This window comes from Cryptotermes secundus, unplaced genomic scaffold (assembly GCF_002891405.2).
Source record: "Cryptotermes secundus unplaced genomic scaffold, Csec_1.0 scaffold501, whole genome shotgun sequence".
NCBI classification, from domain to species: Eukaryota; Metazoa; Arthropoda; class Insecta; order Blattodea; family Kalotermitidae; genus Cryptotermes; species Cryptotermes secundus.
This window is the reverse complement of record NW_019725007.1, coordinates 180616-192424: the sequence shown is the minus strand read 5'-3', so window position 1 is coordinate 192424 and position 11809 is coordinate 180616. Positions and strand designations below refer to the sequence as shown.

General features: G+C 43.2%; 2 protein-coding genes across 2 annotated transcripts in view; both read left to right on the top strand.

Annotated features, from left to right (window-relative positions):
* LOC111863186 (glutamic acid-rich protein-like) overlaps positions 1 to 10344 on the top strand; it is a 14198-nt gene extending 3854 nt beyond the window's left edge. Inside the window, exons 2-3 of the mRNA XM_023849254.2 lie at positions 7972 to 8100; positions 10063 to 10344. Of these exons, the coding sequence (XP_023705022.1) occupies positions 7972 to 8100; positions 10063 to 10282 (349 nt within the window). The 3' untranslated portion in view covers positions 10283 to 10344. The remainder of the gene's footprint in view (positions 1 to 7971; positions 8101 to 10062) is intronic.
* The window catches only part of LOC111863183 (arginine kinase), a 189294-nt gene that overhangs the window by 83428 nt on the left and 94057 nt on the right, over positions 1 to 11809 (top strand). The window lies entirely within an intron of this gene.

The window sequence follows — 11809 nt, the reverse complement described above, 5'->3', positions numbered from 1 at the left end:
CGTGCCGAGTGGACCCAGTTGGACTCCATCCCCCACTATGCGAATTAAGAAAAAAAAGATGAACTGAAAATGGAGGTTGCTGTTGTGACTTATTATAAGGTATACTCCCGCTATTAGGCTGGAAAAGGTATTCAGGATAGCAACAAAGTTGGAACCGGATGCCATCGCATTAAAATGAGACATTATGACTGCGCCCAGGTGTTTTGGTTTCAGTGCATGAACCGGCAACGCTCAGTTTGGGAGGACTGTGCACTAGCCAACATTTCGAGTCTCTGTTTTAGACACAAGTGGATGAGTCAGAGTGTATTGCCCTCTTCAACTGAACTGAGCAAGCCTCCGCAGCTCTAATTGTGACAACGAAGTCAAATTGAAGGCGTCGGCAGCTGAGAAGGGCGTGATGAGGTGCGCATCTGCACTGCGCAGCCAAAGAATTGTATACGGGTTCATCAGAATCGCGTAGTAATACGCTTCGTAAATGTATATGCAACTGCATGAAGAAAAGCCCACTGGAACATCGTGTGGAAGTGAGAGGGAAAATCGTCATGAATTCATCTGCGGCAAACGAAATATTGTGAGAGCAGCGCTAACAAAAACTGTCACAAAACGAGACGACAAAGTCACAGATCTAATGGAAATAAAAGGTAAAGCTATCCCTGTAACAGACAGTGCAGGCTCATAGAGTTGTGAGACGTCGAGGCTCCCACATTTTCTAGACAATCGGCACACAGATGGACTGCCTCTGTGGTCTAGTGGTTAGAGCTCCTGGTTACAGATCCAGAGGTCCCGGGTTCGATTCCCGGCCCAACTAGATTTTCTGAGACGTAGTGGGTCTGGAACGGGGTCCACTCAGCCTCGTGAGGATAACTGAGGAGTAATTTCAAGGAAATAGCGGCTCCGGTCTATAAAACCGAGATTAACGGCCGTGGGGATTCGTTGCGCTGACCACGCGATACCCTCTATCCATTAAAGTTGTCAATAACTTCGCCGACAAGTGGCGGTCGCTCGGTCGGTATAGTTCGCTTGTGGACTAAAGGCACGGATTTTTTTTGGCGGGGGGGGGCTCACAGATGGCGGTAAGGTTGTCAGTCTTACACGCCGGGCGTCCTTTACACCACAGGAAGATTCCCGGTACTCATTTCTGTTAGAGGCTGGGTCGACTCGGGGGCCATAGTGCGGCTGGAAGAATTAGGTCAATTGAAAAATCCAATGACCTCGTCGGGATTCGAACCCACGACCTTTTGGCTTGTAGCATACTGCCTCAACCAACTACGCTACCGCGTGTTTATATGTCATAATGTGTTCTGGAATAAAATTTGCAGGTCCGCACCAAGAAATTTTGTGTTAAGTTAAGGAACAGGCGCACTTCAAAAGTATAAAGTATGTAGCAATATTATATAGACGCTACATAACAGAACATGCAGAAACCGATGAAAATGACGGCGCAACCAAGAGTAACCTAAGTGCGTATCCTGTGAGAAGAAACGGAGGATGCTGTAAGCAGACTCGTGGGGAAATATCCACGATATTTCGTGTAGTTCCGCCCCCAGTCAGTGGTTAGTAAGGCAGAATCACACACAAGTTTAGAGTTAAATTCTAACATCTAAGCTAAGTCCAGGCCTAAAATTCTAACGTTCCAAATTTCCAGGCAAACTTTAGATCTAAAGCCTGAATTTCATCTACATAGTACAGAGTGTCCGAGAAAGAATGTACTTGTTTTAAATAGTTTTGTTGAGAAAGTGGCTAGAGCTAGGAGGGTCTCACTTCACTGCGCTTCTACCTGTGTTCTCTTTGTTGCTCGCAAAATGTTCATCGGTATCCAGCTGCCCTGAGACTTAACGCATGCGCACAGTCATCTGCGCTCCACAGGAGAAGTATCGTTCGTGCTTTCATGTTGTGAAAACTGTACTTTTCTGGCTCTGTTTACTCAATAAAAGTGTTTAAATTTGCGCATTTATTCTCGGATACCCTTATTTATAAAAGCCGGGATAGCTCAGTCGGTACAGCGACTGGCTACGGGCTGGACGGTAGAAGGGTCGGAGTTCGAGTCCCGGTAGTGTCAAGAATTTTCACTTCTCCGTGTCGTCCACACCGGCTCTGGGGTTCACCCAACCTCCTATCCAATGGGTACCGGGGGCCATTTCTCCGAAGGTAAAGCGGCCAGAGCTTGAAGCTGATCACTCACCTCCATGTAGTGCCGAGGTCAGGAAAATGTGGATCTATACATGCACTCCCCCATACGCCTTCATGCCTTAGTGCTTAATTAGTTAAATGGACAACTTTACCTTTTACCTTATTTAGAAATTCGTCTGCTGAGTCTGTATCATGAAGATCACTCTGTTAATAATATATGGTGAAATGATCGCTTGCTCATTTGAAAATCATACGGAAAACATAAATACATTGTCCGCAAAGGGAAGAGCTTCTAAGTGTTAAGTGACACGGTCCATGTTACTGCCCTTTAAGAATTAACTTGAGGAATTGCAGAGAATGGTTCAGTGCTGCAGCAAGTCCTCAAGACATTTCTGTTTTGGGAAGATAACGAAGTAAATCAGGAAAACTCCACACTAAAATTGCAACATTTACATGAAATGTAAATAAAGAAGACCTGGGTGGGTATAAGGACCGTGAGAGGCTTTCGTAAAGTTTTACATGCTTTGTCTTTTCTCGTTTTGTTTAGTGTTTCTATAAAGCAACGGCTCTGTTCTGAAAACAGATTTTGGTCGCCTCAGTGAAGATGCAAGCCTCATATTCTCGCTCTCACACAATATTGCAAGGTGCCACAATCTGTGTGTGTTCAACTGACTGTGCCTTCTGTTTTGCATTTTAATATAAAGTGTGTGTACGTGCAGCTTAAAGATTATTTTGCTAAGCAGGCGAACTAATTTCTCTGCATCTTAAGACGCGTCCACATTACTCGTGCTCGTGCTCGTGTTCGCCAGGCTTGTGCTCGTCGGGAGACTCGTCTGGCTTTTACTTGTGCTCGTAAATCTTCGTCCACACTACTTCAGTTGCTCGCCAGGCTTCGGCGCGTGAGGATCCGTATATTTACTCGTAGTGTGTATAGGCTGTAGTGTATTTTAATTTATTGGCTATAGTTTTTAAATTAGAAATTTCAAATTTGCTTGTCTCGTGACTTGTTATATCGTCCACACTACTCGCGAGCATAGCGAGTCACACGAGCACGAGTAATGTGGACGCGCCTTTAGAGAAATGTGGGTCTGCAGTAGATGGGAGCGGGCTCGAGACGCTCGAGACTGGATTACGAATTGCTCGGGCGGTTAACCCAGCGTTTCCTGCAGCTACGAAATGCGCTCTCAGTAGGGGCGTCATGCGGCAACCCGCATAAACAGCTGCAGGACTAAATGTCTCACGTTTTACCAAGAACTGAAAATAAATTGAGAACAGCGCACTGCATGCACCGCCATATTACACGTCTCCAGATAAATAACTCTTCTTCTCCGGTGGTTTCTACGTTTGGCCAATTCGATTCGGCGGCCGCCGCGTAAGACTGGCAACCTCACCTCCATCTGTGAACCGATTGTCTAGATAATGTGGGACCCTCAACGTGTCACAACCATATGGGCCTTCACGGCCTGTTAAGGGATAGCTTTACTTTTTATTTACGTTTCACTGTGCACATTTCAAACTCCACTCATTGCGAATTGATATAACTTACTGGTTTTTGTGTTATCCATTGTCAATACAAATATGCTATTTCACAGAGACTTAGAAATTAATTTTCTCCGTCAACAATTTTTTGAACGTAATTGAACTGAACTTAAAAGTTTATCTTTGAAATCTATACCACCAAGAATGAAGTCGGTGACACTCATCTTTGATTTTAACTGTGGCCAACACTTCTAAAAAGCTGCTTACACTTCAGAGTCATGAATAAAATTGCCATTGTATTTTGGTGAATACAGTATATTCATTTCAGAGAAATGTTTAAATTAATTCAGTAATACATATATTTTATATCACATACAATTTTTAATACTTTTACCCGCCTTTTGTTATAATTAACAAGTTATAGACAAATTTTTCTATGTAGGATTTGGGGTTTTCGCAGCGGTCACTATGAGGAATGCAGACAGCTAGCCATCTGCTCACTCTGGTTCCTCGCTCGCGGGGTTTTCTCCCCTGAAGATGGAGGCAATACGTTCCTCCGAAATGTCGGGTAACACAAGGTCTGCAGGGCGCCACATCCCAGAGGACGGCATTCTTTAAATTTTACTATATTAAACGGAACGTTTCTCGTATTCTTTCTGGGCTGCTGGCAGTGCCCACATGGGGCCGGAAGAAGAACATAGCGGGAAGTAAGTTTAGTCTTTGCTGTGGTCCTTAGCCCCATTTGATACAACCCGCCACAGTATGAAAACTTTTAATGAAATACACTCGGTCGTCTACTTACGACCTATGTGACTTACGACCACAAATATAAAAGAAAAATAAAAGATGATTAAAATGTAAAAGTTTTTAAAAATAAATTATAAAGATGATAAAAAGATTACGAAAGTTAAAAAATACTGTTAATAAATATATGGCCGACATACGACCAGATCGACTTACGTCCTGTCAGTCAGAACGGAAGTCGGTCGTAAGTCAACGCTCAAGTGTATACTCAAATTGTCCCGTGTATTAGTGACCCGGAGGCGGGGTATGGATTGGCGAATCGAATTATTGGATAGTCACCAGTTGTAACTACGCTTAATTATATCACTCTAAATGTTACTGTAACTATAACACACAAAGTAAAATCTTCAGCATCTGCTTGCCCGGTAACACGATGAAGCTTGAGAAGTCTGTAGTCTCTCGAATTACTTCCGAGTCGAGTCGAGTCGAGTCGAGTCTTGTGTTACGACAGACAGTCAGTCGGCCAGTCTGTCTTGGAATAAAGCACCCATCTTGGGATTACGACCAGATCTTTAATACTCTCAGACAGTTGCAGATTTGTTGATGTGGGCGCTCTCTCTGACGGGAGGGCGGGTCTGTCATTTACAATTGCTTCTGGTCCTCACCAGCGCAGTCATTCTCGGGTCCTAGTCCCGTGGGACTCGCGACCATATTTAACTGTCTGAGATTCGAGACTTCCCTTTTCGTCGCCTCCTACGACTCGCAGGTACTCGACCCCGCCTCCACAAGGGAGACAAGTCTTTTTCTGGCAAACTTCCCGCGTTTTATTACTTTCGGCCACCGTGAACAGAGCACCTAATTCAAGGGTTCAGTTGTAACTCTTTCTTTCTGTACGCGTTGTCTCGGAAACTTGCTGGAGCATTCTCGTAGCGAAATGGGTAGTTTCGTGTCTGGCTCCACTCTTCCGGCTTTTAGGCGGTGTTTACTGAGCCGTTGCCTGGCAATAGACGCCTAGATATGACTCCACTAATTCTGCTTTTAGGCGTCATGTCCCAATATCTATAACCTCTAAAATTTCATGACTTAAAAATTGCCAAGTGTGTCTGCTTCGGAGCTGGAAAGCGCATGGTGCAGTATACATGAAAATCCTGAGGCGATACTGAAATCTGTGGCTCTCAAGTTCACAGAAAGGAAGACTTCATATTAGCATAATGTGCAAACGGCAGGCCCAAAATATTTGCAAGGTTTAACTGTCTGTTTATATCCGTGTTTCTCAATCCGTTGGACGCGTACCAATGGTCAGGCTGAGGGCCATCTGGTTCAGAGGTGAGGTCTGAAAATAAATACTTAATTCAGTCACAAAAGAAAATCAGTTTCAAAAAGACTTCTACGCGCTGTAAGCACAAGAGTCTCATTAATTTTCCACCATAAGCACATTTATGCCAACAACAGTATTTTGTTCTTTATGTGAAATTAAAGCGACACGGCATATTATGAAACAATGTTACAAATTTATTTAATGTACACAAAATGTATACAAAAGTATGCAGTCTGCACAACAATATTCTGTATTTAAAATAAAGCAGACACTATCGCATCAACATATGTTTTTATTGATGCAACATGTTTCGACCCTTATACTGGGTCATCATCAGGCGTACAATGATACCAGACTCAGTTGTTGAATTGCATCTAATTCTTCAATAAGGATCCTTATTGTGCACCTGAGTGTTTCTGCTTTGCTTTAAATACGGAATACTGTTGTGCAGACTGCATGCTTTTGTATACATTTTGTGTACCTTGTGTATGACACACAACAGGATGCATACTATTAAGATTACAAATTTAGGTTCTTAAGAACTTCCATTAATGATATACTAAAATGTATTTTTACTCATGGAGCTGAGCCCTTCTTGAGGAGCCGCTAATTCTGCAGCTACTCAAGAATTTCCCAGCATTATATAGAACCCGAAGGTTCATTACCGTGTTCACAAGAGCCCTCCACTGGTCCATATCCTGAGCCAGATCAATCCAATCCATGCCATCAAATCATATCTCTCTAAGATTTATTTTAATATTGTCCATCCACCCACGTCTTGGTCTTCCCAGTGGTCTCTTTCTTCTTATTTTCCAACCAATATCCTATATCAATTTCTGTTCTTACCGTTGGTGCTACATGCCCTGTCCACCTCATCCTCCTTGAGTTGCCCCTTCTCATTATACTTGGAGAAGAGTACAAGTTATGAAGCTCCTCATTATGCAGTTTTCTCCAACCTCCTGTCACTTCATCTCTCTTCGGTCCAAATATTCTCCTCAACACCCTGTTCTCAAACACCCTCAGTCTATGTTCCTCCCTTAATGTCAGAGACCAAGTTTCACACCCATACAGAACCACAGGCAAAATCATAGTTTTGTATATTCTAATTTCTATATTTTTAGACAGCAGACGAGAAAACAAAAGGTTCTGGACTGAATGGTAGCAAGCATTACCCGAGTTCAAGATCTTCTTAATTTTCTCCTGAATGTACATTGCGACTTCTTGGAAAAAGAGAAACCGTTTTACTCTGCTGGGGCTAAGTGTTTGGGCAAAATGACCCAGTGGGACGCAAGTTAAGAAAGCTTGAGGATTACAGTTTCTTATTATCTCTTGCTGTTAATTAAAGGTGCTAATAAATTACGAACGGTTCTGGACGAATTTGAAGAGTTTAAAATGCGCATGTGCTTGTACATCGGAGCAATATTCTCGTTACGTAACGAGCCGTAAATCATGCCGCTGGAAGAATGTCTTCAGACTGCGTCATTAGAATGTAAAGAACGCCTGCTTTATTACGCGGGTCCATTCATGAGCTCAGCCGCCCAACAGCAGTTCTCTCAGCGTATTTTCATTAGCTACCACGTCAGTGTGACGCAAGAGAGAGATCAGTTGCAAACTGCTTGCTATATGCTTATGTGTGGGTTTAATGTGATATCCTAACCGCATTTTGTGTGCTCTTGAATCCCACTGCCTACCTGCTACTGCTGCTGCACGGTTGTGGCACAAAGTTCTGCCACGCTGCAAAGCTTTCTTTGCTTCTTGCTGCTAAGAACATTACTGTCAGGCACTGTTGTTATTATTATTATGATTATTATCAGGAGCTGGGATAGCGCAGTCGGTATAGCGACTGGCTACGGGCTGGACGACCGAGAGGTCGGATTTCGAGTCCCGGTAGGATCAAGAATTCACTCTTCTCCGTGTCGTCCAGACCAACTCGGGGGTCCACCAAACCTCTTATCCAATGGGTACCCGGGGCTTTTTCCCCGGGGCTAAAACGGCTGGGGTGCGAAGCTGACCACTCACTTCCAACTAGTGCCGAGGTCAAGAAAATTTAGTTAGTTATTGACAGTGGAAAGGAAAAGAAAAGGCCATACTGACTGGCATCTTGAGAACTCTATGAATGTGCTTTGGCTTTCAAAGAGAAGAACCACGCTCCATGTTGTGTGATCAAACACAAGAAAATATTTTATATATATATTATTTTTATTTCCTATTAGTTTTTTTATTTATGTTCTTGTTTCTTTTTCGTTGTCCGTGTCCAATCCTGTTTTGTCCTGCCCCATTCTGCGGTTTCAACACGGTAGCTGTTTGTCCAGAGGAAGTGAAGTCCTTGTTGCGGGCAGTGGACAAGATGGCGCTGAAGCGACTCGACAAGAAGACGAAATAACAGCCGAAGGAAGGGAGGCCGGAGACGTTGGTGGCCATGCTGCAGGGTAATGTTGAGGGAAAGAAAATTTATACATGAAATGTCTCTGGTGGCGCGTCGATCTCACGAACGTCACGGATAGTGCGTGGTACTGTAATTCTGGCCGTTCGTAAAACTTCTCACTCCCTTTACGAATTTTCAATGTAGAGCGTGATCTTATCCTTGTCAATGAGCGACATATTGCATGCATTTTCATTTTATTCATCTCATTTCCTACCCTGACATTTTATGAGGGCTTTATACCCAACCGCTTGGCTGTAAGAATGGTGTGCTGGGGAGAATCATACAGTCCGCTCCAATGTAGTTATGCGTTGATAACTAAGCCAGTTTCTTCGATGTCACTCCAACTTACACACTCCTCTTCCTATATCTCTGTTATTTATAAGCAGGTTACTACAGTGGTACCAGTTTCGCTATGGAAGCTAAGCAAGGAGACATTTGGGAACGATGATAACAAACCGCCGGTCACAGTGGCCAGCCACGTGGTCTAAGACATGAACTGTCTTCGCCCGCTCGAGAGCTGGGATCGTGGGTTCGAATCCCACTCAACACATGAATGTCTATGTGCGTTTATTCTGTGGTTGTGTTGTTCTGTGTGTAAGTAGAGGCCTTGCGGCGGCCTGATCCCCGTCCAAGGAGTCCAAACCTNCTACTATGTATTTGATTAAGAAACTGAAAAACGGCCAAGGTCCAAAAAGGGGCTGTAGAGCAATAGACAGATAGACACAAAATCAAGCTGACCACAGTGGCCGCGGGGTGTAAGGTACACAAAATTTTTGTCCGTTTGAACAATGGCATCGTGGGTTCGAATCCCACTAGAGGCATGGATGTTTGTCTGTTCTCATTCTATGTTTGCCTTGCGACAGGGCTGATCACCTGTCACATTAGTCCTACGGTCTCTCTATAAGATTCATGTTCTGCATGGGCGCAGGCTACACAGCTTCATCCCTCATGGCAGAAGAAGACTAACGAATTAAAATTTGATTAATGAGGGATTCGAGGGCACATTAACTCAGGTAGTGCTTGCTACTGTTCAGTTCAAAACCCTTTGTCTTGTCTGCTTTGTAATAAGTTAATAATTATAATATACAAAATGATAAATTTTCCTTTAGTTTTGTATGGCTATGAAACTTGGTCTCTGATATTAAAGGAAGGACGTAAGGTGTTTGAGAAGAGGGCCGAAGAGGTATGAAATAATAGGAGGTTGGTAAGAATTGCGTAATGAGGAGCTTCAGAACGTATTATCTTCGCCAAATGAACGATCAAGTGAAGGAGTATGAGACGGGCAGAGCATGTAGCATGCATGGGAGAAAAATTAATGCATACAGGGTTCTGATGGGAAAGCCAGAAACCACTACGAAGGCCTATAGTAGGTGGGAGGATAATAATAAAATGGATCTTAGAGAACTGGACTAGTGTAGCTCAGGATAGGGACCAGTGGATGGCCCTTGTGAACACGGTAATGAAGCTTTGGGTTCCATGGAATGCTGGGAAATTCTTAAGTAGCTGAGGAATTGGTGCCTTCTCAAGATTGACTCAGACCCCTGGAGTTAGTCAGCCGGTTAGTTGGTTGGTTGGTTGGTTAGCAGAGCAATAAGATTTACGTGTATTTCTGACACCGTAAAGTGGGCTATGTAACCAATCTACAAATGTAAAATTATACGATTCTGCTATATTTCGTGATTTAGGCGGGTCTTCTGCTGTTTCTAGAAGAGTGAGAGGTAACTTTGAGATGGGGTACAGGCTGTGAGGATGGGCGGTGCATGCACCTCGTTGAGAACCAAATCCAGTGACAAACGTCGCTAGAACAATGGTGAGACCAAGGCTTCTGCCGCCAGAGTGTCTATTGCCTAACCAGTTACTAACAGCTGCAGGGCTTGAACGAAATGAGACTTGCTTTTTATAGAAATAATGAGTGCCCGTAACTAAGAAATGTCTGTACGAGATGATGCTTGACTGCTCCATACAGAGGTGATGACGAGGACGAGCCAATAGCTGATGACGCCGAACCAGTCGAGAATGATGCACCAACTGATGACTCTGCACCAGTTTACGAATATGAAGAAGAAGAGGAGGAGGAAGAAGAAGAGGAAGAGGAAGATGGCGATGAAGGCAGTTATATAATCGATCCAATTACGACACACAGAAAGCTGACAAGACCAGATGATACTCTTCCCAAAGGTTCATAAAATTACTTGAAAATGTATGTTATTTAATAATAATTAACTAGCAAATAAATAGATAAATTAATTATATGAAATATATATACAACGTACCTTTTCAACATTGATCTACTCCTGTGCTTCTTGTGAGTGTCCTGCCTGCCACCTTTGCCTTAAATGGCCGTAGCGGTATTTGTCAGGCATACGGGCGCTGATAGCCAACCGAACTGAGGCCCGCGCTCCGNTATACGATTCTGCTATATTTCGTGATTTAGGCGGGTCTTCTGCTGTTTCTAGAAGAGTGAGAGGTAACTTTGAGATGGGGTACAGGCTGTGAGGATGGGCGGTGCATGCACCTCGTTGAGAACCAAATCCAGTGACAAACGTCGCTAGAACAATGGTGAGACCAAGGCTTCTGCCGCCAGAGTGTCTATTGCCTAACCAGTTACTAACAGCTGCAGGGCTTGAACGAAATGAGACTTGCTTTTTATAGAAATAATGAGTGCCCGTAACTAAGAAATGTCTGTACGAGATGATGCTTGACTGCTCCATACAGAGGTGATGACGAGGACGAGCCAATAGCTGATGACGCCGAACCAGTCGAGAATGATGCACCAACTGATGACTCTGCACCAGTTTACGAATATGAAGAAGAAGAGGAGGAGGAAGAAGAAGAGGAAGAGGAAGATGGCGATGAAGGCAGTTATATAATCGATCCAATTACGACACACAGAAAGCTGACAAGACCAGATGATACTCTTCCCAAAGGTTCATAAAATTACTTAAAAATGTATGTTATTTAATAATAATTAACTAGCAAATAAATAGATAAATTAATTATATGAAATATATATACAACGTACCTTTTCAACATTGATCTACTCCTGTGCTTCTTGTGAGTGTCCTGCCTGCCACCTTTGCCTTAAATGGCCGTAGCGGTATTTGTCAGGCATACGGGCGCTGATAGCCAACCGAACTGAGGCCCGCGCTCCGTAGCGGTGTGGGAGTAACTCTGATAACGTGGGCTCAGGATGCACCAATTTGAGTCAGGCTTTGAGATTCTCCCTTTTTTGTGATACCAACAAGATTTAATTGACTCGGTCTTTTGTTATTTGATAAAAATAATGAAAAAGAAATTTATTCTAAAATATTAGAAGTTGCTTTTAATGATAATGGCACTTGGGCCTTAAAATGCGGCGTAAAAACAAAGAGCCATTTTTTCATTAGGAAATTTCGGAATTTCTGTTATTGAAGAAAATCGCGAATATCAAAATCATTATATGTTTCCTTGATATTAAAGGAACGAACCAGTTTCGTGCCCGAAGAAACAGGACAATAAATGGTGGAGCATTGCATCAGTGCAATCCTCGGGAAACCCAAAATCTTTATCAAATGGTTCTTGCATCACGACAGTTTGCCTTCCTACACAGTAGTTCATTAAAGAGATTTCTGGCCAGAACTTAAAAACGTAGAAAATATTCGAAGTTTTCACGGCGGCTAAAGTTCACAAAATCTCGGGTTATTGCCCGTGCCAATCGGTTAAAACATACCAAC